At 35.4% G+C, this 27,228-nt stretch overlaps 1 protein-coding gene across 1 annotated transcript in view; it reads left to right on the top strand.

Annotated features, from left to right (window-relative positions):
- RPS6KA6 (ribosomal protein S6 kinase A6) overlaps window positions 1-27,228 on the top strand; it is a gene marked incomplete at its 3' end in the record, with an annotated part of 185,692 nt that overhangs the window by 18,251 nt on the left and 140,213 nt on the right. Inside the window, 1 exon segment of the mRNA XM_023507530.1 lies at window positions 26,051-26,110. Coding sequence (XP_023363298.1) covers window positions 26,051-26,110 — 60 coding nt within the window.

Here is a 27,228-nt window from a genome sequence, read left to right as displayed (position 1 = left end):
TTTCAGAATATTAGGGGATATACATTTATGCATATTTTGTTTTAGTATGGATTGAGTCAAAGTTGTAAGTGTGCCCTTCACCTACCTCTTGTGCTTTGTACTCAATAGATGTGAATTTACCCATCTCTTCCTTCCCTTCTCTGTTTGTTTTTCATTAAGATTTACATCCATATGTACACTTAAGTTTTAGTTGACTTGGTATTTAGCACATGTATTTTTTCTCCATTCTTATGGTGCATCACTTAGTGAAATGATTTCCAGTTCCATCAGGTTGTTGCAAATGATAGTAACTAGATCAGCATTTTTTTAATGGCTGAGGAGTCAGCCATTAAATATCCATGATACTTATCCATGATATACATATACCATGTTTTATTTATCTATGTATTGGTGGCCACTTAGGTTGTTTCCATGTCTTTTGTGATTGTCAGTTATGGTGCTATAAATGCTATAAACATTTAAATACAGGTGTCCTGTTTATAAAATGACCCCTTTTTCTTTCAATTTATATTGAGCAGTTGGATTGCTACCTCAAATGGTAAGTCTACTTTAAGTGTTTTGAGGTATCTCCATACAACTTTCTTTGGAGATTTTCTACTATTACTGGCCTTTTTATTAATTTAAAAAGGTACAAGAACACTGTAGTTAAAATAAACAAAAAATAGAGGTTTAATTTTATGAAATTATGCATGTATTCTGGGTAAAGCAATATCCTGTGTGTACTATGTTCATTATAATCACAATGAATAGAAAATTTTAATTTATTCTTTCATTTCTAGGCTAACTTGGAGCTCTTTTTCTGGGTTTTTTGAGTTTATGCTTATTATTACTTAATAAGCATTATAAGTTTACATTATAGTTTATACTAGGGAATGGTAAACTTTTTTTTTTTTTTTTTGCAGTTTTTGGCCAGGGCCAGGTTTGTACCTGCCACCTCCAGTATATGGGGCCAGCACCCTACTCCTTGAGCTACAGGTGCTGCCCAATGGTAAACTTTTTTTTAATAAAGAACCAGATAGTAAATATCTTAGAGTTTGCAAGCCACGTATACCCTCAGTCACATATTCTTTTTCTTTTCTTTTCATTTTTTTTTTTTTTTTTGCTTTTAAGATGTAAAAAGGAAAAAAATACTTAGCTTGCGGGCCATCCAAATATGAGTCAAATTTGGCCCAGGGGATGTAGTTTAGACAAACAGCTTCAGAAAGTGGCTTATAAAGCTAAGTTTGTACTAATGCTGTTGAAAAAATTTAGAATTAGAAATGTAACTCTGAAAATAATTATAATGCTTTGAAATATAGTTGTATTTCCATGTCTATGGTTTTTGTATCTATGGAGTCAACCAACCATGACTTGAAAATATTCAGGATAAAAAGTGGATGGTTGCATCTATACTAAATATGTACAGACTTTTTTTGTTTGTTATTGTTTCCTAAACTACACAGTGTAATAACTATTTAAATAGCATTTTCATTGTATTAGCTATTATAAGTAATCTAGAGATGATTTAAATTATATGGGAGGATGTGCATAGATTATATGCAAATACTATGTCCCCATATATAAGAGACTTAAGCATCTGTGGATTTTAGTATGCATGAGGGATCATAGAACAAATTCCATACAGATACTGATGGACAACTGTAATTTCTATGCAAGATATTAAATATGAAGATATTATAAGATACTTTTTCTTAAAAAAAGTATGACCAACCCAAGCTATGAACTTTAAAAATAATTTTGAAAAAGCTGAATTTTTTTAGTTGTTAGATTTTAAAATTAAGATCAGAAATGATAAACAAAGTAAGTCACTGTAAATACACCATGAAGGGAACTCTCGATGTTGCTTTTAAACATTTGAAACAAGAGAACAAAATGCAATCTAAGGAAAAATTATAATTATGTATTATTGAAGTTATTTTATAAATTCATTCAGATTCCAGATTCAGTCATTGCATTCTGCAAATAATTTTTCAGGCTCTGTTCTCCAGATATTATACTAGGTATTGGGGGTAACAAAGAATAATAAGATGTGATCCCAGTCTTCAGGGAACTTATAATCTGATAGAGAGATTGAATGGATATTTAACAAGTAAGACAGTGTCTGCTGATAGAAGTCTGTATGGAATAAGATGGAAGGAAAAAGGGAATGTGTATCCTTCAGTCTTGATAAAGATGAATTGATGTTCAAAAGAACAGATAACCCCAAATTATTAATATTCCAAAAATCCATATTTAACTGTGAACTTTGTTTGTTATGCCTTAATTTGAACATCAGTATGTTTTATCAGATAATTTTATAGCAGAGCCTCATAATTGTTTTTAAATAGCTGACTAGAGGAATAGCTTAGAGACTGTATACTCTTATTCTATCCCAAGACTCTCTTTAAAAGACAAATCTTTCAGATTGATTTTTTTAATAAAAATTTTTATTAATTCAGATACACATAGATCATGAGTACATTTATATGTACGTGGGGTACAATGTGTTGATTTTTTAATACAATCTGACGTGCTTACATCAAACCAATCAACATAGCTTTCATCTCATTTACTTGATTAACATGTTAAGACATTTATTTTCTGCACTTGACAGATTTGACTTGTACCCTTCCAATATGCTCCATAGGTGTTGTCCTGCCTTTTAACCTCCCTCTATCAAACCTCCACCCTCCCCTCCCTTCCCATGCCATTTCTCTCCTTCATCCTGGGCTATAGTTGCATTCTTTCAGATTGATTTGAACCAGAATTGCCCTTTTTAAAATCTTCCCTGAAGCAATGCTAGGGGTTAGGTGGGTATGTTGAGGTTCAAATGATAGGAATATTGTATATTTACAAATACAGTAAAGATCATAGTAAATCAATGTAATTTAGTAAATCACATAGTAAATCACTGAATATTGTAGGTGCTATGGAATTTTTCATAAGCAGTATATTGACTATATAATTCAATCTAAGATATTAAAAAGGTAATAGTCTACTAGGTAAATGGCCATAACTATTAATAAACCTTTTAAAATATTTGGTAATTTTAAAGTCATAGTACAAACTCAAACCTTGCTGGGGGAAAAAAACAAAACAAAGAAACAAAGAATAACCTGGCATTATTGTGAACATTCAAAGATACATAGACATACTTGTTCACTTCCCTCCAATCTGTGATTCTTAAAGCAGAGAATGTATCCATGAGTTTGAAGATACATTTACAGGTTGCATTTGAAGATTCTTTTTAAGTTGACCAAAAAATAATTTTATCATTGTTTAAAAAGTGATCTTGCCATGATAACTGAAACTAAACCCTTTAAATTTATAGTGTTATGATAATTACATAATGGTAAATTTTGATTCAAAGATGTATTATTTTTTTTGTGTGTATACACACACACACACAGAGTATATTATTAACCTTTGGTGATTTTTTTGTTTGATTTACATTTTTTCAGTGTTCTGTTTTTTGACATAAAAATGTTCACACATAAGGCATTTACTGAGCATATATCATACAATGTGCCTACTATTTTAGGAACATTAATTTAATTCTTTTTTTCAGATATTTTCTTTTTATTTATTTATTTTTTGTATTAAATCATAGCTGTGTACATCAATGTGGTCATGGGGTACAGTGTGCTTGTTTTATATACAATTTGAAATATTTTCACCAAACTGGTTAACATAGCCTTCATGGCATTTTCTTAGTTATTGTGTTAAGACATTTATATTCTGCATTTAGAAAGATTCACATGCACCCTTGTAAGATGGACCATAGGTGTGGTCCCATCAATTATCCTCCTATCCCCCTTTCCACTTATTCTTGGGCTATAATTGGGCTATAGCTTTCATATGAAAGCTATAAATTAGTTTCATAGTAGGGCTGAGTACATTGGGTACTTTTTCTTCCATTCTTGAGATACTTTGCTAAGAAGAATATGTTCCAGCTCCATCCATGGAAACATGAAGGAGGTAAAGCCTCCATCCTTCTTTAGGGCTACATAGTATTCCATAATGTACATATATCACAACTTATTGATCAATTCATGGATCGATGGGCACACTTGCTTCTTCCATAATTTAGCAATTATGAATTGGGCTGCAATAAATATTCTGGTACAAATATCTTTGCTGTAATGCGATTTTTGGTCTTCTGGATATATACCTAGTAGAGGAATTATAGGATCAAATGACAGGTCTATTTTTAGTTCTCTAAGTGTTCTCCAAACATCTTTCCAAAATGGACATATTAGTTTGCATTCCCACCAGCAGTGTAGAAGTGTTCCCTTTTCTCCACATCCCATGCCAGCATCTCTGGTTTTGGGATTTTGTGATGTTGGCTAATCTTACTGGAGTTAGATGATATCTTAAAGTAGTTTTGATTTGCATTTCTCTGATGATTAATGATGGTGAGCATTTTTTCATATATCTGTAGGCTATGTGCCAGTCTTCTTTAGAGACGTTTCTATTCAAGTCTCTTGCCCACCGTGAGATGGGATCACTTGTTCTTTTCTTGCTAATACACTTGAGTTCTCTGTGGATTCTGGTTATTAAACCTTTGTCAGAGACATAACCTGCAAATATCTTCTCCCATTCTGCAGGCTGTCTGCTTCCTTTACTTACTGTGTTCTTAGCTGTGCAGAAGCTTTTTACTTTGATCAGGTCCCAGTAAAAACTAGGTTGCTTATTTTACAGATGAAGAGTCAAGACTTAGAAATTTTAATAAACTTTTCTATGGAAGTAAAAATAGAACTTTACTGAATCTAATTCTGCTTGACACTGAGACACTACTTTTCTCATGATGCATTATGCCTGTCTTATGAATGAAACTGTCCTAAAGGAGCTTTAAGTTGACGTTCATATGGCTAGAAATCTACCTAACATGGTGAAATTATTTTATTGTTGTTTTTATCATTAGAATTTAATTGTTATATATACATGGCATAAAACTTGACGTCTTAACCATTTTTAATTGTACAGTTCAAAAGTATTGGACATCATTTAGATTATTGTCTAACCAATCTCCAGAACTCTTTTCAACTTGCAAAACTGGAACTTTTAACACTTAAACCAGTGCTTTCTAGTATCACGTTGATCCCATCCTTGAACAGCCACCCTTCTTTCTGCACCATTCTACTTTCTATCTCTTTGAGTTTGACTACTGCAGGTAGTCATTTAAGTGGAATCATACAGTATTTGTCTTTTTGTGACTGACATATTTCACTTAGCATAATGTCTTCCAGGTTCATTTATGTTGTAGCATATGTCAGAATTTCCTTGATTTTTAAGGATGAAGAATATTCCATTGTATGTGTATACTACATTTTATCCATCTATTGTTAGATACTTGGGTTTATTTCATTTTTGGAGTACTGTGAATAATAGTACTATGAACATGGTGTATATACCTCTTTCCTACCTCTTTGAAACCCTGCTTTCAAATTTTGGTTCTATTTTAAATTTTTTGAGTACTACTATGCTTTTTTTTTCACAGCTTCTATACCATTTTACATGGTTATCAGCAGTGTACAAAGGCTTCATTATCTCTATATCCTCTCTAATGGTAGAATTAATTTTAAAAAGTAAATTTCACAGCAGAACATGATGCCAGATGGTTTAGATGAGCCTTTCTGGAGCAAAAGAGCAGAGGGAGAGGGCTACATCAGTCCCAGTGTGGAATATCAGCATACAGTAGTGGCTTGGAGTTTACAGTATGGAAGTGGACAGTGGGAGAGATATGTAGAATACAGAAAAGATATGGATGAGCTTAAAGAAATAAAGGAGACAATCAGGGAATGTAAAGAAGTGGTAGAAAGTATCAAAAATAGATTAGACCATGGAGAAGAAAGAGTATCAGATTGAGAGGATGAAGTCTTCAAGTTAACAAAGATAGTAACAGAGTAAAAAAAGAAGAGAGAGAAAGCAGAGCAAGCACTTAGAGAACTACGAGATGCCATAACCAGTTTGATGAAAATATTTTAAATTATATATGAAAACACCACAATGTACCCCATGATTACATTAATGCACACAGCTATCATTTAATTAAAAAAAAAAAAGAGTTCCAACATATAGGTAAAAGGAATCTCTGAGGGATAATAAGACTGTCCCAAAGGTATGGAAGCCCTACTGGAGACTATCATAAATGAAAACATTCCAAGTTTTACTAAAGATCCTGACACACTCTTTTCAGATGGATACCAAACCCTGGGTTATCTCAACTCTAACAGAACCTCTCCAAGACACATTGTAATGAACACATCCAAAGTCAAGATGAAGGAGAAAAATCCTTCAAGCCACTAGGAATGAATGTCAATTGACCTACAAGGGCAGATCCATTAGGTTGATAGCAGACTTTTCTACTGAAACCTTGCAAGCTGGGAGAGCATGGTTATCCACTTTCAACATCCTTAAACAAAATAATTTTCAGCCTATAATTCTGTATCCTGCCAAACATAGCTTCAAAATTGACAGAGAATTCAAAGCATTTGCAGATTTACAAGCACTGAGGAAATTTGCCACAACAAGACCAGCTCTGCAGGAAATACCCAGAACCATTCTCAATACTGAACATCACAACGGACCACCACCAAAGTATACATCCCGAAGCCAGAGGCCAGAATTTAGCTCTTACAGTGGCACAAAAAAAAAAAAAATTAAACTATACAACAGAGTACCTCACAATAACATGAATAGAATTTTACGACTACTATCAATACTTTCAATAAATGTCAATGTGTTGAATTCCACACAGAAGAGGCACAAGCTGACTGATTGAATAAAGAGACACAAGCCATCTATATGCTGTCTCCAGGAGACACATCTAGTCCTGAAGGACAAATTAATACTCAGGACTAAGGGATGGAAAACAGTGTATCAAGCAAATGGAAATCAGAAAAATGGAGGAGTTACAATCTTATTCTCAGACACAAGCAGATTCAAAGCAACATTGGTTAAGAAACATAAAGATGGACATTTCATACTGGTCAAAGGAACAATAAGAGGACATCACAATACTAAACATTTACGTACCTAACTTAAACTCTCCCAGATTTATGAAACAGATTTGGAGGGGTCTGAGCAATATGATGTCCTACACACCTTAATAGTCGGAGATTTCAATACCCCTCTGACAGAACTGGACAGATCCTCTAAACAGAAACTAATCAAAGATACAAAGGATGTAAACATGACCCTAGATCAAATGGGAGTAATAGACATATATAGACTACACCATCCCAAAGTAAAAGAATATATTTTGTTTTCATCAGCTCATAGCACACACTCCAAAACAGATAATATCCTAGGATTCAAATCTAACCTAAGTAAAATTAGAGGAATAGAAATTATACCATTTCTCTTCTCACACCACAAGGCCATAAAGGTGAAGCTCAACTCCAGCAAAACTGTTCAACCCCACACAAAATCTTGGAAACTAAACCTTGTTCTGAATGATGGTTGAGTCCAAGAAGAGATTAAAGAGGAACTTGTCAATTTCCTCAAACACAACAATAATGAAGACAGAAGCTACCAAAACCTCTGGGATACAGAAAAGGCAGTTCTGAGAGGAAAATGTATTGTGCTAGATGCCTACCTTTGAAAAACAGAAAGAGATTGCATCAATACACTCACAAACCACCTTATGGATTTGGAAAAAGGAGCAATCTAATCCTAAACCAAATATAAAAAAAGAAAGAGCCAAAATTAAGTCAGAGATTAATGAAATTGAAAACAAAAAAAAACATTCAAAAAATTAATGAAAAAAACTTGGTTTTTTGAAAATGTAAATAAAATAGATAAAACCTTGGGCAGACTTACTAAAAATAGAAAAGTAAAATCTCTAATAACCTCAATCAGGAATGAAAAAGGAGAAATAACAACAGATACCACAGAGATACAAATGATAATGTAGAGAAAATAGATCAATACTTGGAATAACACCCCCTCCCTGGGGTTAATCAAGATGAAATAGATCTTCTAAATAGACCAATTTCAAGAACTGAGATCAAAGAAACAATGAAAAATTCTCCCCCCCAAAATAATGCCTTTGTCCGGATGGTTTCACATCAGAATTGTATCAAACCTTCAAAGAAGAGCTTATACCCATACTGCAGAGCTTATACCTATACTGTAGAAACTATTCCAAAAAATTGAGGAGGAAGGAATCTTTCCCAACACGTTCTATGAAGCAAATATCACCCTCATACCAAAACCAGGAAAAGACCCAACCAAAACAGAGAACTACAGACCAATTTCACTAATGAATATAGATACAAAAATTTTCAATAAAATCCTAGCGAATAGATTACAGCTTATCATTAAATAAGTCATACATCATGATCAAGTGAGTTTCATCCCAGTGATGCAAGGGTATTTTAACATACCCAAATCTATAACATACCTAAATCTATAAACATAGTTCACCATATCAACAGGAGCAAAAACAAAGACCATATGATCCTCTTAATTGATGCAGAAAAAGCTTATGATAAAATTCAACATTCTTTCCTAATTAGAATGTTGAAGAATGTAGGCATTGATGGTATGTTTCTTAAATTTATCAAAGCCATCTATTACAAACCCACAGCTAATATTATACTGAATAGAGTAACTGGATAGAGTAAAACTGAAAGCTTTTCCACTCAGGACTGGGACAAGACAAGGGTGTCCTCTGTAGCTATTACTATTCAACATGATGCTGAAGTTCTAGCCAATACAATCAGGCAAGAGAAAGAAATTAAAGGCATCCAAATGGGGGAATAGGAAGTGAAACTCTTCCTCTTTGGAATTATATGATTTTATACTTAAAAGAACCCCAAATACTCAACCACAAGTCTCCTGGAAGTGATTAAAAAATACAGTAATATCTCAGGACATAAAATCAATGTCCACAAATCAGTAGCCTTTGTATATGCCAATAACAGCCAAGATGAGATGGAAATCAAGGACACAATACCCTTCACAGTAGCTCCAAAGAAAATGAAATACCTGGGTATACACCTCACAAAAGAGGTGAAGGAACTTTATAAAGAAAACTATGAACCCCTAAGATAAGAAATAGAAAATACTAACAAATGGAAGAACATACCATTCTCATGGCTAGGAAGAATCAACATTGTCAAAATGTCTATACTTCCCAAAGCAATCTACAGATTAAATGCTTTCCCTATTAAAATATCAACATCATAATTTCAAGACTTGGAAAGAATAATTCTTCATATTGTATGGAAACAAAACTACCCCTGTAGTCAATGCAATTCTTAATAATATAGCAAAGCTGAGAGTATCAGCCTACCAGACTTTTGGCTATACTACAAGGCCATAGTGATCAAAACAGCATGGTATTGGCAAAAAAATAGAGACATAGACATTTGGAACTGAATGGAAAATGAGGAGATGAGCCAAACATCCTACAGCCACCTAATCTTTGATAAACCAAACAAGAACATACAGTTGGGGAAAGAACCCCTATTCAATAGATGGTGCTGGGAGAATTGGATATCTACATGTAAAAGACTGAAACTGGACTCTCACCTTTCTCCACTCACAAAAATTGACTCAAGATGAAGAAAAGACCTAAATCTAAGACAAAAAAACAATTAAAATTCTCAAAGAAAGTGTGGGGAAAACATTGGAGCTATCGACCTGGGGATGAGCTTTACCAGAAAGACTCCCATGGCAATTGCAACAACAACAAAAATGAACAAATGGGACTTAATGATACCGAAAAGCTTCTGCACAGCTAAGGTGACAATAACCAAAGCAAACAACCTAAACAATGGGAAAGGATATTTGCATATTTTGATTCAGACAAAAGCTTGATAACTTGATAACTAAGATCTACAGAGAATTCAAATTAATAAAACTGAAAAAAGCCAACAATCCCTTAGATCACTGGGCAAGAGGGATGAATAGAATCTTCTCTAAAGAAAACAGATGGATGGCTAATAAACGTAGGAAAAAATGCTCATCAGTCCTAGTAATTAGAGAAATGCAAATCAAAACCACCCTGAGATGTCATCCAACCCCAGCAAGAATGGCTCACATCACAAAGTCTCACAATTGCAGATGCTGGTGTGGATATGGAGACAAGGGAACACTTTTACACTGTTGATTGGATTGCAAACTAATACAATCTTTTTGGAAGACAGTGGGGAGAATCTTCAACAAACTCAAACTAGACCTCCTATTTGGTCCTGAAATCCCTTTGCTGGGCATCTACCCAGAGGAAAAAGACACTTGTCTAACTAGACTATTGCAACTCAATTTGCAATCGTCAAAATGTGGAAACAGCCTAAATGCCAACCAACTCAAGAATGGATTAACAAGTTGTGGTATGACATGGAGTACTACTCAGCCACTAAGAAAAGCAGAGACTCCACATCCTTTGTATTAACCTGAATGTATATGGAACACATTATTCTTAGTAAAGTATCACAAGAATGGAGAAATAAGAATCCTATATACTCAGTTCTGATATGAGGTCAATTAAGGTCCTCATACACGGTGGGGGTAGGGGATGGGAAGAGCTGAGAAAGTGAAGGAGAGAGGGGGGTTCAAGGGATGTGGTTCACCTTTTGGAGGTGGGACACAAATATAATAGGGTCCTTCTCTAACGAAAGCAATTAATGTAACCTGCTTCTATGTACCCTCAATGAATCCTCAACAATAATAAATAAATAAATTTCAGGATATATTCTGGTTTTAGTATACATTGGACTTTTATTTTATCTTTGGTGTCTTTCATGGCAACAAAATTGTGCCATTAACAAGTTATGTTCAGAGGAATAGCCCTTAAGATACTGAAATATCCCTGATTGTTAATGGAATATGAAATTGTGTCTTATGTACTGTGCTTATTAAATTAATGGTTCATTTTTCAGGAAACAGAATTAAAGGGAAAAATATAGCTATTAAAATTTAAGTTTATTAAAACCAACATTAATTGGGTGACCTTATTAGCCAAATATTTTGTTTTAAATAAATTTGTTTCTACTTTGGTATTTTTTCCTACGTCACTTACTAGCATAAAATCTACACTTTTATTCCTACAAAATAAGAGCAATGACATGAGTTTGATAAGTAAAGATATATATATTTTCAAAGTATTAGACTTTAAAATTTGTCTCTATAAAGTCTGTTTAAGGGAGAATTTTAAATTATAGACACTATTGTACCAGTAACATTGTGTTATCTATTGCTGAAAAATAAATTACAATAAATATAGGAGTTTTAACCAAAGCACATTTATTATCTCAGAGTTTTTATGAGTCACAAATCTTGTCATGTTTCAACTCGTTTCTGTGCTAAGAGACTCCAAAATGTGTAATCAGTGCATGGCCCACAAAGGCCTTCTGCTTAGAGTCCCACAAAGCTGTAATCAAGGTTTCAGCTGTCTTGCATTCTTTTCTGGAGGCTTTTGGCTGAGGAAAAATCTAAACTTTTTCATCTTCTTGGCAGAATTCATTTCCTGGTGATTGTAGGATTGAGAGCCCTTGCTTCTTTCTTGCTAATGAGTGGAGGTTGCTCTCAGCTCCTAGAGGCTTCCTATAATTCCTAGAGGATCGGTAGAGTCTCTTGTTGTATGGGCTTCCTTAACATGACCACTTACTTCAGTCAAGCCATCAAGGAGAGTCTGTATGATCCTTTAATACATAATATAATCATACATGTAAAATCCCATCACTTTTGCCATATTCTTTTGGTTGGAATCCAACCACAAGTCTTGTTCATACTCAAGGGAGTGGGGGATATACCAGGACAGGAACGCCAAGAGATAAGGATTGTGGGGTTACAGCTTAGAGTGTTTATCACATTGATCAACTGGTAGGTTTCTTTCTCTGTTTTATTTTGTTACAGGTCTAATTCAATACATAGATATAGTTCTTTATTGCAGGTAAGTGTTGTCCCAATTCTATGTTTAGATAAAATTTACTCTAGTTATTTAAATAAAGTAGAATGTTGAATGTCTCTTCTTTATAAAAGTTGTCAGTGACCAATATATAAATTTGAAGTTTGAGAGATAAGTTTTCTTTAGAATAGAAACTTAAACATATTTTAATGTTAGGTAATAAATATAGTATTTTTTTATAGGGTGGATTTTGAGGATTCTGGAGATTGCTTGAAAATTTATAATGTTAAATTTGTTGTGAAAACTGGTGTTCTATGTATGTTTTGTTAATCATTTACCCACATTTCTTACTACTTTCTACCTAGTTTTTCCTTGTATGTGTATCTATCTCTTGATTTTCTTCTTTAGTAAATCTTTTACCAGCAAACCATGAGTGCTGTTAACACTAAGAGACAATTGCATGTGTTTTAGAATCATGGCCAGATGAGAATGAACATTTTTACTAAACTTTACGTATTTATATTTTCACTTTCTTATACCACTTTGAATTCCAAGGATCAGAAAGGGAAAAATATTTTCTTTTTTGATTTAGTTTTCCTTGGTAAGCTGCTCTTCCCAATACTGGTAAGAAAACAATAGATTTAATGTAGCTCATGATTTTCTGAGACTCAGTTTAGTATTTCTATCTGTCCAACATACTTGAAAGTGATTTGTTTAAGTCTTTCCTAATAAAATGAAAATATTTAAAGTACTCATCACTAGGCTCTGATATGAGAGTTGGGTTTGAAATATCTTAGTAAATTATTACTACCTTTATTATTGTTAATAAATTTTCAGAATTACCTCTAGAAAATGATTTCCTCCTCCACACTTGGCACTTAATTGGGGGAAGCAGCTTGTCTGCTTATCTCTTCAGATTATAAATTTTGTTTTTTAAATAAAGGCTTACCATCTCAGAATATATTTTTGTTTTCACATAGTTAAACATGATTTCAATTTATGTAAGTTTAGCAAATACTATGGTCTTCCTTAGGAATTAATATTCTTAAATTGAAAACATGATACCCTGAGGGCAAATGAAGTGGGAGTGTTCTTTTTTTTTAAATGCCATATCTGTTAACTGAAATTATTTTGAGAATAGAGTGATTATTCTGACTCATTCAGATTCATTTTACTTCTAGTCCCTTCAGACTCATGCCTTCATGAATTAGTCACAAGTGGTACACATAGGAAGTAACCAGCAACTAAGGTAACAGAGGAAAGCAGTATTTATCTTTTTTTTTTTGCAGTTTTTGGCTGGGGATGGGTTTGAACCTGCCACCTCCAGTATATGGGGCCAGTGCCCTACGCCTTTGAGCCACAGATGCCACTCAGCATTATTTATCTTTTTCTGTAGATAACACTTTTAAAATACTTTCATAATGCATAATCCTTTTCTAAGGATAATTCTGAGAGTCATTTTATAGTAAACTATTTTTTTATTACTGAGACCCCACCACTCCCTTCTTCCCTCTCTCTGCTCTTCCTTTCTCCCACCCCCTCCCTTCTCTCTCTCTCTACTCTCCCCTTCCCCCACCCCCACCATGTCATTAATTGGCATTAAAAGTCCTCATATCAATATTGAACACATACGATTCATGCATCTCCATTCTCGTGATGCTCTCTAAGAATAATGTGTTCCACTTCTATCCAGGTTAATACAATGGATTTAAAGTCTCCACATTTTTAATCGCTGAATAGTATTCCATGGTATACATGTAACACAACTTGTTAATCCATTTCTGAGGTGGGGTGAATTTAGGCTGTTTCCACATTTTGGCCATTGTAAATTAAGCTGAGATAAACAGTATAGTGCAAATGTCCTTATGATAAAAGGTTTTTTGTTTTTTTTTTTTTTTCCCTTCTGGATAGATGCCCAGTAATGAGATTGTAGGATCAAATGGGAGGTCTGACTTAAGTTCTTTAAGGTGTCTTCTTACTTCCTTCTATACAGGTTGTATTAGTTTGCAGTTCCACCAGCAGTGGAAGAGTGTTCCTTTCTCTCCACATCTGTGCCAGCATATGCAGTTTTGAGATTTTGTGATATAGGCCATTCTCACTGGGGTTAGATGATATCTCAGGGTGGTGTTCATTTGTATGTCTCTAATAATTAATGATGAGCATTTTTTCATATGTTCATTAGCTATTCATCTGTCTTCTTTAGAGAAGGTTCTGTTCATCTCTCTTCCCCATTGAAATATGGGATTGTTGGCTTTTTTCATGTGGATTAAATGAGTTCTCTATAGACCCTAGTTATTAAACTTTTGTCTGCTTGAAAATATGCAAATATCCCTTCCCATTGTGTAGGTTGTCTATTTGCTTTGGTTGCTGTCTCCTTAGCTGTATAGAAGGTATTAGGTTTCACTAAGTCCCATTTGTTTATGTTGTTGTTGCAGGTTCCATGAAAGTCTTCTTCATAAAATCTCTCCCCAGGCTGATATCTTCCAATATTATTCCTATGCTTTCTTTGAGGACTTTTATCATTTCATGCCTTAAATTTAAGTCATTTATCCATCTTGAATCAATTTTTGTGAGTGCAGAGAGGTGTGAGTCCAGTTTCAGGTTTTTTGCATGTGGATATCCAATTCTCCCAGCAACACTTATTGAATAGGGAGTCTTTCCCCCAGTGTATGTTCTTGTATGGTTTATCAAAGATTAGGTGGTTGTAAGTTGTTAGTTTCATTTCCTGATTTTCTGTTCGATTCCAAATATCTATGTCTCTATTTTTGCCAGTACCATGCTGTCTTCACTACTATGGTCTTGTAGTACAGATTAAAATCTTATATGCTGATGCCCCCAGTTTTATTTTTATTACTAAGAACTGCCTTACCTATACAGTGTTTTTTCTGGTTCCATACAAAACACAAAATCTTTTTTTCCAAGTCTTGAAATTGAATAAGGATGGTGTTGAATTTGGAGATTGCTTTCGGAAGTATAAACATTTTAACAATGTTGTTTCTTCCGAGCCATGAGCATGGTATGTTCTTCCATTCATTAATATCCTCTGCTATTTCCTTTCTCAGGGTTTCATAATTTTCTTTATAGAGGTCCTTCCCCTCTTTTGTTAGATATATTCCTAGGTATTTCAATTTCTTTGAAGCTATGGTGAAGGGAGTTGTGTCCTTAATTAGCCTCTCAAGTTGACTCTTATTGGTGTGTACAAAGGCTACTGACTTGTGCACACTGATTTTATATCCTGAGACATTACTGTATTTTTGATGACTTCCCGGAGTCTTGTGGATGAGTCTTTGGGGTTCTTTAAATATTAGTTCATATCATCATAAAAGAGGGAGATTTTGACCTCCTCTGCCCCCACTTGGATGCCCTTCATTACCTTGTCTTGCCTAATTGTATTGCTAGAACTTTCAGGACTATGTAGAATAGTAATGACGACAGAGGACAAACTTGTCTGGCTCCAGTTCTAAGTGGAAAAGCTTTCAGTTTGACTCTATTCAGTAAAATATTAGCTGTGAGTTTGCATAGATATCTTAGTCAGTGTAAGAAAGGTACCTCCTATGCCTATAGTCTTCAGTGTTCTAATTAGAAAAGGATGCTGGATTTTATTGAATGCTTTTTCTGCATCTATTGAGAGGATTATATGGTCTTTGTCTTCTGTTGATATGGTGAATAATGTTTATGAATTTGCATAAGTTAAACCAGTCTTGCATTCCTGGGATGAAACCTACTTAATCATGATGTATGACTTTTTTGATGATAAGCTGTAATCTATTGGCTAGGATTTTGTTGAGCATTTTTCCATCTATATTCAATACTAAAATTGATCTGAAGTTCTCCTGTTTAGTTGGGTCTTTTCCTGGTTTTGGTATCAGGGTGATGTTTGCTTCATAGAACATGTTGGGGAAGATTTCTTCCTCCTGAATTTTTGGAATAATTTCTTCAGTGTGGGAATAAGCTCTTCTTTGAACGTTTGATAGAATTATGGTGTGAAGCCATCTGGACCTGGGCATTTTTTTTGTTGGGAGATTTTTTATTGTTTCTTTGATCTCAGTGCTTGAAATTGGCCTATTCAGAAGATGTATTTCTTTCTAAGTCTAGGGAGAGGGTGTGATTCTAAGTATTGATCTATGTCCTTCACATTGCCAAATTTCTGGGCATAGAGTTTCTGGTAGTGTTCAGAGATAATCTCTTGTATCTTTGTGGCATCAGTTGTAATTTCCCCTTTATCATTTCTCTCTGAGGTTATTAGAGATTTTACTTGTTTGTTTCTAGTTAGTCTAGCCAAAAGTTTATCTTTTTTTTTTTTTTTTTGAGACAGAGCCTCAAGCTATCCCCCTGGATAGAGTGCTGTGGCATCACAGCTCACAGCAACCTCCAACTCCTAGGCTCAAGTGAGTCTCCTGCCTCAGCCTCCCAAGCAGCTGGGACCACAGGTGCCCGCCACAATGCCCAGCTATTTTTTGGTTGCAGCCGTCATCCGTTTTTGGCAGCCCAGGCTGGATTTGAACCCGCTTCCTTAGGTGTATGTGGCTGGCGCCTTAGGCACTTGAGCCACAGGTGCCGAGCCAAGTTTATCTTTTTGATATATTTTTTCAAAAAACCAACTCTTTGTTTCATTAATTTTCTGAATGATTCTTTTGTTTTCAATGTCATTAATCTCTGATTTAATTTTGGGGATTTCTTTTCTTCTGCTGGGTTTAAGCTTAGACTGTTCTTCTTTTTCTAATTCCATCAGATGGCTTGTGAGATTGTTGATGTACTGTCTTTCTGTTTTTTGAATTTATGCTTCTAAAGCAATACGTTTTCCTCTCAGGACTGCTTTTAGTGTATCCCACAGGTTTTGGTAGCTTGTGTCTTCATTGTTGTTATGCTCAAAGAAATTAATGATTTCCTTTTTCATTTCTTCCTGCATCCAATTGTCATTGAGCATAAGGTTGTTTAATTTCCATGCCTTTGTGTGGATTTGAATGTTTTTGTGGAGTTGAGTTCCACCTTTAGTGTCTTGTGGTCTGAGAAGATGTAAGGTAAAAATTCAATTCTTTTGATTCTGTTGAGGTTTATTTTGCGTCCTTGGCTTCTGGACAGTTTTACTTAATGTTCTTCTTTCTATATTTTTGTGATGAATCTTTTACAGTTTTTTCATTCTTAGTTTCTTTTGTTGAGGTAAGATGGTAGATAGTGGTACCATTTATTGAGTTTGTGAACCCTGGAGGAAGAGTAGATTCACAGGGAGTCACTAATTAATTTTTGTATTGGTTAATTTTGAGAGATAGGTCAGATAAATAAGTAGAAATGTCAAGTAGGCAGTTGGATGTATGGATTGAGATCTCAGAACAATAGTTTCTGAGGAGATATGAGTCATGTCAACAGGTTATCTGCCTGAGTGAAAAATGTGAAATGAGGAGGGGGGGTCAAGATGGCTGGCAGGTATGAGCCTCCGGCAGAAGCTCCTATCCAAAGGAAAGGATAAAATCCAGAAAACACCCAAGAAGGTTGAAGACTGGGAGCCCAGCCAAGAGAGAAGAGTGATGCCAGTAGGACACCTATTCTGAGGCAAGCAGCGACTCCTGGAAGATAATCTACAGGAACATAATACACCACAAAGGAAATGTGTCCATTCCCTCCCTCAAGAAAGGTGTGCTTTTCCTTTGTTTACTCTTCAACCACTCCTCTGAGTCTCCTACAGGTGATCAATAAACTGAGGACCTATTCTCTCACTCCATGAGTGAGAGCTGTCTGCAGGGAAATCTACTACCCTGGTGGGAATGTACTGAGACTCTGAATACCCTCCCCCAGGCAGAAAAGTGGAACTGGCATTTGCACTGCCATTTTGAGTTTCCAGTCCATCCTCCCCTTCTTGTCTGAAGAGACAGCGAGAGGAGATTCAAGAGCAACATCCTCCCACCCTTGCAGGACCAGGCCCTTGTCCTGGTCCTTCACCGGGAGAGCTGCTTGATCCACGTATCCTGTGTGCAGACTGATCCCGCCAGCCACCACATTCTGCATCCAGCTGTCTCCCAGGCTGCTGTCCCTGCTTCCAGGAGCCTTGGCAACACGCAACTGAGACTGACTACTGCTGGGGCGGCCTGCACCACTCCACTGGCTGCTGCCCCTGCTCCCTGGGGCCTTGGCGGCACACACCTAGGAGATAACCAAAAGAAGCCACTGGCAGAGCAGTTTTAGGGATGGTCTCCGAAAGGTGCAAATTCAGCATGGGGCAGAATCAGTGGGAAAACTCTGGTAACCAGAACAACCAGAGTAGACCACCCCTCCAAGGAAGAATGAGGCAGACACAATTGAAGACCAATTCCATAAACATATGTCTGAGATGTCAGAAATTGAGTTCAGAATCTGGATAGCGAATAAGATCAACATAATCGAGGAAAGGAGAGAATGAGAATTTCTAATTATTCAAAAGCTGTTGCAGGAATTCAATGATTTCAAAGATAAAATAATCAAAGACTATGATATACTGAAGCAAGAGATTGCAGCCCTTAAAGATTTGAAGAGTACGGTTGAATCTCTTGTTCAGAGGATGAACCAGGCAGAAGATAGGATCTCTGACACTGAAGACAAAGACTTTGAACATGCCTAATCATCCAAAGATCATGACAAATGGAGAGCAAACACAGACCACTCACTCAGAGAGCTCTTGGATAATTCAAAGAAAACTAATATTCACCACATAGGAATTCCTTACGGTGATGAAGTTGCTTCACAAAACACAGAGGCTCTCCTTCATGAAATTATGAAAGAGAACTTTCCAGATATGCCAAGGGATCCTGAAATTCAGATAGCAGACAGCTTCAGAACCCCAGCACGACTCAACCCAAACAAGACATCCCCCAGGCATATAATAATCAACTTCACTAAAGTTAACATGAAAGAGAAAATTCTGAAAGCAGCTAGACACAAGAAAATATTAACTTACAGGGGGAAGAATATTAGAATGACTGCAGATCTCTCTGCCCAAACCTTTCAGGCTAGAAGAGGGTGGTCAGCGACCTTCAACCTCTTAAAAAAAATAACTTTCAACCCAGAATCCTGTATCCAGCTAAACTGAGTTTCATTCATGATGGAGAAATTAAATACTTTAAAAACATTCACATGTTGAAGAAATTTGCCATAACTAAACCAGCCCGCCAGGATATCCTCAGACCTATCCTCCATAATGACCAGCACAATCCTCCACCACATAAACCCACCCAGAAAATTTTGATCAAATTCCAAGCTCCACAGTAACAAAAGGAATGAAGATGTCCACTAGACCTTCAAAAAACTTGATACTCAAAAGTATACCAGGCTTATCAATGGTCTCAATCAATGTGAATGGCTTAAATTGCCCTCTAAAGAGGCACAGGCTGGCTGACTGGATACAAAAACTCAGGCCAGATATCTGATGAATCCAAGAAAACTCACCTTACTTTGAAAGACAAGCACAGACTCTAGGTGAAGGGATGGTCATCTATATTCCAGGCTAATGCAAAGAAGAAAAAAGCAGGTGTTGCAATTTTATTTGTAGATGCAGTAGGCTTTAAACCAACAAAAAGTGAGCAAGGACAAATGTGGTTACTTTATATTTGTTAAGGGTAATACTCAATATGATGAGATTTCAATTATCAATATTTATGCATCCAATCAGAATGCACCTCAATTTAAGAGACACTCTAACAGACATGAGCAACCTAATTACTCCCAAATCCATCGTAGTCAGAGATTTTAATACCCCTTTGGCAATGCTGGATAGATCCTCCAACAAGAAGCTTAGCAAAGAAATCTTGCATTTAAACTTAACCTTTCAGTATTTGGATTTAACAAACACGTACAGAACATTTCACCCTAATAAAACTGAATACACCTTTAACTCTTCAGCTCACAGAACATACTCCAAAATAGACCACATCTTAGGTCACAAGTCTAACCTCAGCAAATTTAAAATAGAAATTATTCTGTATACCTTCTCAGAGCACCACAGAATAAAAGTTGAACTCAGCAACAACAGGAATCTGCAGACACAAACAAAAATGTGGAAGCTAAATAACCTTATGCTCAATGACAGTTGGGTCAGAGATGAGATCAAGAAGGAAATTACCAAATTAATGGAACTAAACAACAATGAAGAGACAAGTTATCAGAACCTCTGGGATACTGCAAAGGCAGTCCTTAGAGGGAAATTTATAGCACTGCAAGCCTTCCTCTAGAAAAAGGAAAGAGAAGAAGTTAACAACTTAATGGGACACCTCAAGTGACTGGAAAAGGAAGAACGCTCCAATCTAAAACACAACAGAAAAAAAGAAATACCAAAATTAGATCAGAACTAAATGAAATGGAAAACAAAAGGATTATACAACAGATTAACAAATCAAAGTGTTGGTTTTCTTAAAAGGTCAATAAAATAGATAAGCCACTGGCCAACTGAACCAAGGAAAAAAGTTAAATCTCTAATTTCATCAATTAGAAATGGTAAAGATGAAATTACAACAGACCCCTCAGAAACTCAAGAAATCCTCCATAAATACTACAAGAAACTTTATTCTCAGAAATATGAAAATCTGAAGGAAAACGACCAATACTTGGAAGCACACCACCTTCCAAGACTTAGTCAGAATCAAGTGGAAATGTTGAACAGGCCCATATCAAGCTCTGAAATAGTATCAACTATACAAAATCATCCTAAAAAGAAAAGTCCAGGACCAGATGGTTTCACGTCAGAATTCTACCAAACTTTTAAAGAGCTAACACCTATACTACTTAACCTTTTCCAAAATATAGAAAAAGATGGAATACTACCCAACACATTCTATGAAGCAAACATCACCTTGATCCCTAAACCAGGAAAAGACCCAACAAGAAAAGAAAATTATAGACCAATATCTCTAATGAATATTGATGTGAAAATATTCCAAGATCCTAACAAACAGAATCCAGCAACACATCAAACAAATTATACACCATGACCAAGTGGGTTTTATCCCAGGATCTCAAGACTGGTTCAACATACGCAAATCTATAAACATAATACACCACAAAAACAAATTAAAAAACAAAACCATATGATCCTCTCAATTGATGCAGAAAAATCTTTTGACAATATCCAGCACCCATTCATGATTTGAGCACTTAAGAGAATTGGTATAGAAGGGACTTTTCTCAAGTTGATAGAGGCCATTTATAGCAAACCCACAGCCAATATCGTATTGAATGGAATCAAATAGAAATCATTTTTGCTCAGATCAGGAACCAGGCAAGGTTGCCCATTGTCCCCATTGCTCTTTAACATCGTAATGGAAGTCTTAGCCATAGCAATTAGGGAAGAAAAGGCAATCAAGGGTATTCACATAGGATCTGAAGAGATCAAATTCTCACTCTTCGCAGATTACATGATCGTATACCTGGAAAATATGAGGGACTCTTCCACAAAACTCTTAGAAGTAATCAAGGAATACAGCAGCATCTCAGGTTACAAAATCAACACCCATAAGTCAGTAGCTTTTATATATACCAACAATAGTCAAGCTGAAATAACAGTCAAGAACTCTACTCCATTTACAGTAGTGTCAAAGAAGTTGAAATACTTGGGAGTTTACCTAACAAAGAACATGAAAGATCTCTATAGAGAGAACTATGAAACTCTAAGAAAAGAAATAGCTGAAAATGTTAACAAATGGAAAAACATACCTAGCTTATGGCTGGGAAAAATTTACATTGTCAAAATCTCTATACTACCTAAAGCAATACATAATTTTAATGCAATTCCTATTAAAGTTCCATTGTCATACTTTAAGGATCTCGAAAAAATAATACTTCATTTTATATGGAATCAGAAAAATCCTCAAATAGCCAAGACATTACTCAGAAACAAAAACAAAGCAGGAGGAATCACGCTACCAGACATCAGACTACACTATAAATCCATTGTGATCAAAACAGCCTGGTACTCGCACAAAAACAGAGAGGTAGATGTCTGGAACAGAATAGAGAGCCAAGAGATCAACCCAGCTACTTACTACTATATGATCTTTGACAAGCCAATTAAAAACATTGAGTGGGGAAATAAATTCCTTATTTAACAAATGGTGCTGGATGAGCTGGCTAGCGACCTGCAGAAAACTGAAACTGGACCCACACCTGTCACCACTAACTAAGATAGACTCCCATTGGATTAAAGACTTCAATTTAAGACAAGAAACTGTGGCTCAGCACCTATAGCTCAACCAGCTAAGGTGCCAGCCACGTACACTAAGGTGGCGGGTTCGAATCCCCAGCCCGGACCCGCCAAACAACAATGACGGCTGCAATCAAAAAAAAAATAAATAGCCGGGTGTTGTGGCGGGCGCCTGTAGTCCCAGCTACTTGGGAGGTGGAGGCAGGAGACTCGCTTAAGCCCAGGAGTTGGAGGTTGCTGTGAGCTGTAATGCCACAGCACTCTACCCGAGGGACAGCTTGAGGCTCTGTCTCAAAAAAAAAAAAAAAAAAAAAAGACATGAAACTGTAAAAACACTAAAAGAAAGTGTAGGGAAAACTCTTGAAGAAATTGGCCTGGGCGAATATTTTACGAGGCAATTGAAGCAACATCAAAAATATTCTACTGGGGCCTCCTCAAATTAAAAAGCTTCTGCACAGCCAAGAACAGAGTAAGAAAAGCAAGCAGACAGCCCTCAGAATGGGAAAAGATATTTGCTGGTTATGCTTCTGACAAAGGTCTAAAACCAGAATCCACAGAGAACTCAAACGTATTAGCAAGAAGAGAACAAGTGATCCCATCTCAGGATGGGCAAGAGACTTAAAGAGAAAATTCTCCGAAGAAGACAGACCCATCGCCTACAGACATATGAAAAAATGCTCATCATCCCTAATCATCAGAGAAATGGAAATCAAAACTACTTGGAGATATCATCTAATGCTGGTAAGATTAGCCTATATCACAAAATCCCAAAATCACAGATGCTGGCAGGGTTGTGGACAGAAGAGAACACTTCTACACTGCTGGTGGGAATGCAAACTAATACGTCCCTTTTGGAAAGTCATATGGAGAATACTTAGAGATCTAAATATAGATCTGCCATTTGATCCTATAATTCCTCTGCTAGGTATATATCAAGAAGACCAAAAATCACGCTACAATACAGATATCTGTACCAGAATGTTCATTGCAGTCCAATTCACAATCACTAGGTCATGGAAGAAGCCCAAGTGCCCATCGACCCATGAATGGATCAATAAATTATGGCATATGTACACCATGGAATACTATGCAGCCATAAAGAAAGATGAAGACTTTACCTCCTTCATGTTTACATGTATGGAGCTGGAAAATGTTCTTCTTAGCAAAGTATCTCAAGAATGGAAGAAAATTATCCAATGTACTCAACCATATTGTGAAACTATCTGTTAACTATCATAGAAAAGCTATAATCCAAATGGAATCAAAGAATATGGGGAAAGGGGTAAGGGAGGGGAGTAGAAGGGGAAGGATGAGTAAAGGGAGAGTGATTGCGGGGATCACGCCTATGATTTTTCCTATAAGGGTACATGTGAATCTTTCTAAATGCTGAATATAAATGTTTTAACACAACAATTATGAGAATGACATGATGGCTATGTTGGCCAATTGGATGAAAGTATTTCAAATTGTATATGGAAACAACACACTGTATCCCATGATAGAATTAATGTGTACAAATATGATCTAATAAAGAAAAAGAAAAATGTGGAATGAGATGAGAAGGTGAGTACATTTCCTGAGGAGTAACAACGTTTCAATATTAATAAAGAACAGTAAAAGACATTTGAGTTAGAAAAAATGAGAGTGGGAGTGTTATACCATGGGAGATAAAGAAATAGAAGAGTGGTCACCTGTGACAAATTGCAAAGAGATTAAGTAAAATAAAAGCTGATGGATCCATTAGCAAAATAGACATCATTGGTAAATTTATATAGTTTTCATTGTTTTTTTGTTTAGAATAAAGATGCTCATTGACGAAATGATGTTGAGTAATTTACTATTTAGTAAGCTAACCCTACATTTTTCATATAATAAAATTCACTATTTATTAAATATTGTTCTGAGGTTATACATTGACTTTTGTAACTATCACCACAATAAAGATAAAAAATAGTTTCATCATCCTGCTGCATACACATGCAATTGCCATGTGATGCCTCTTTGTACTCAAGCCCTCCCACCCCCTGCTCTCTCCCCTGACAACTACTAATCTCTTCTGAAGCCAGAGGAACAGAATAAAAGGTCACATGGAAACAGAAAGAAGAAATTGGGATAAGTCACAGAGAGGATAGGAGAGAAGGAGATCCTTTAAATCTGTGTATAAACCAACTTGAGTCCTGTTTTCATCAAGAAACTGTGCAGGAAATAACCAAAGAAGCATAACAAAATCTTTGAGTATTGAACTACAATATCAACTATTGTTCAAGTCTTAGAATAATCACTGAATTATCACATGTATGGAGTGGTACCTGTAGGATTCTAATGCAAATACTCTAAATTAATATTGGAACCATTACTCAGAGAGGGTGGGGCAGAACATGGAACTTTGAACCAATCTAGGTAGACTGCCTACTGAAAAAAACAAACACACAAAAATCAACAGATTTAAATTTCAGGATGTCTCCAATGTCAAAATATCTGGAAAAGACTTTAAAATACTCATTATAACTATGATAACTATCCTCTTTTGGATAGCAATAAACACATCTGAATGAAATAATTAAAAGGTCTTATACTTTCATGCTTTCACATAGCTTTACACTATTGGAGGTTCCCTTGAGATGAAGTAAAAAAGACAGTAAGAAAAATAAGCCAAGGCTAACCCTCACATTTTTCTTTATAGTTTGGTCTTGTTTCCCTGCTTTTACTGGCCAGAGAGATAGGTTTTTGTCTTGATCAGAACTTGCCTTGGAGTAGGACCAGGAGTTGATAAAGAGAAAGGTGGGAACATGGAGGAAAACTTGGGTTCTGTTTATGATCACAGGCTTAAAAGTGCTTATTTTCCTAGTGCTTTTTACAGAAAGTGGGATTTCTCTTGTAATTTTTTTTTTCAGATCTTCTGTAGAGGTTTATGAATCATTTTCTCCTTGAGTAAAATTCAGGAGATAAGAGGTGAAAAATAAACCCAGGGTATTGATCAGAGTTATTTTTTAAATTTTTATCTCCCTCCCTAACACACTTGGTATTGTTCAGTTTGCAAAGTCCTTGGATACTTTCTTTTTCTATTCTGTCAAGGATTTTTAGTTTATAATAAGGGGACAGAGAGGCTTAGCAGACTTATTACATTGTAGCTGTCACTAGATCTAATTTGGTTTGGAAATTTTTCTGTGGACTTTTACAACTGGGCATTGGTAAAATTACTTTTTTCCTTGATCATCTTGCTGTTGCTTAATTTTGAAACATCTTAGATCAGTGATTGATGGACTTTTTTCTGTAAAGAGAAAAATATAGTAAATATTTTAAGCTTTTCAGGTATATAGTCTCTGTCACAACTGCTCAACTTTGCCATTGTAGTGGAAAGCAGCCATAAATAAAATGAAAACAAATGTATGTGGCTGTGTTCCAATAAAATTCTGCACAGAAACAGGCAACAAGCCAGATTTGTCCAAAGGGTTATAGTTTGTAGACCCTCAATTTAAATCTTCTGCACTTAACTTTTTCTTGAAGTAGAGGTTGAATAATGAGTAGTATTACTTAATGAGCTTTGTATGTTGAAATATTTCTGTTTCCATGACTATAGGTATATCTCTCCTATAGTTTATTCTTTATGCTGTTGAGTATCTCATGAAATAAGAATGAAAGGAATACACAACAATGCAATTATAAAACCCTTCTCATTCTAATTTCCTTTGAGTGTATCCTCATGGTAGATTTCTGTGGCATTTATTTTTCTTGTCATAAATATTTAGCTAGACAATCCTAACAAAAGTATATATATCATATACCTATTATATATGGTCATCTGTCATTGCATAGCTCTAAACAATATTAAGTGAAGCATAAAGCTGTGAAATCAAGGTTTCTCAAGGACAGTCTGGGAACTAAATTATGGCATTCCTTTACTAAGTACCTTATATGTGTCCTTTGCCCTTTTGTTTTTCAGTTAGTGTATATCATTTTAGATTGAGGAGAGTAATGCGTAGGGTTATTTTTTTAGGTATTAATCTTGTTTTAATACTCATGAATTTCAGTTTTTAAACAATGTTTTTCAGGTAAATGGTCTTAAAATGGTTGATGAGCCAATAGAAGAGGGAGAAGCAGATTCTTGCCATGTAAGTATTCCTTTTAAGTCATTAAGCCATATTTTAGCATATAAGGAAAGAGAATAAAGGGAATGGAGAAATGATCCTGTCAATTAAAGAAATTTATTCAGGTATGTTGGTAATAAGCAAGTATAATTACTGATCAATCACCTACAGTTCAAAACCAGTCTGACAGGTTTTCCTATCAGAAATTCTTCTGCATATTTTTTTTTTTTTTTAAGGCAGAGTCTTGCTCTGGCATCCTGGGTAGAATGCCATGGCATCATAGTTCACAACAACCTCAAGCTCTTGGGCTTAAGTAATGATTTGCCTCACTTTTTTATTTTCTATTTTTAGCAGAGACTGGGTCTTGTTGTTACTTAGGTTTGTCTCAAACTCCTGAGCTCAAGCAATCCACCCACCTTGTTCTACCAGAGTGCTAGTCTTACTGGTGAGAGCCACTATGCCCAGCCAATGCATTTCAGTTTTATTTCAATAAGCAGTTTATGAGACATAATTTACATGCCATAAAATTCACCCATTTTAAATATAATGGTGCAATTTTTACTTGTTAGTATTTGAGTAATTAAGTTACTAAAATACAGAGTCCTCTAAATTTAAATAAGATTGTCATTGTCTTTAGAGTAGAAAGGATATATAACTTGGAAATTTTGAACTATAAAAATAAATTTAAATCATTTAAAATACAATTCCTTCAGAAAGGATTATATTTAAATTATTTCATAATTTTATAAATAAGTTTATTTTTTTGTTGAAAGTTTTTTTTTCTTCCTTTTTTTTTATTGAATGGTAACTGTGTACATTGATGCACTTTAGGGGTATATAGCCTTCATGTAACTTTCTTAGTTATTGTGTTAAAACATTCATATTCTACTCATAAAAAGATTCACTTGTACCCTTGAAAGATGAACCACAGAAGTGAACCCTTGAATCACTCTCCCTCCACCCTCTCCTCCCTCCCTCCCCACTCCCCATATCCTTAGGTTGTTATTAGGTTATAGCTTTCATATAAAAAGGTTTAAATTAATTTCATAATAGGGGTGTGTACATTGGATACTTATTCTTCCATTCCTGTGATACTTTGCTAAGAAGAACATTTTCCAGCTCCATCCATGTGAACATGAAGG

Source organism: Otolemur garnettii, unplaced genomic scaffold (genome assembly GCF_000181295.1).
Source record: "Otolemur garnettii isolate 467f Iridium unplaced genomic scaffold, OtoGar3 scaffold00186, whole genome shotgun sequence".
Lineage (NCBI taxonomy): Eukaryota > Metazoa > Chordata > Mammalia > Primates > Galagidae > Otolemur > Otolemur garnettii.
This window is presented reverse-complemented; position numbering and strand designations above follow the sequence as displayed.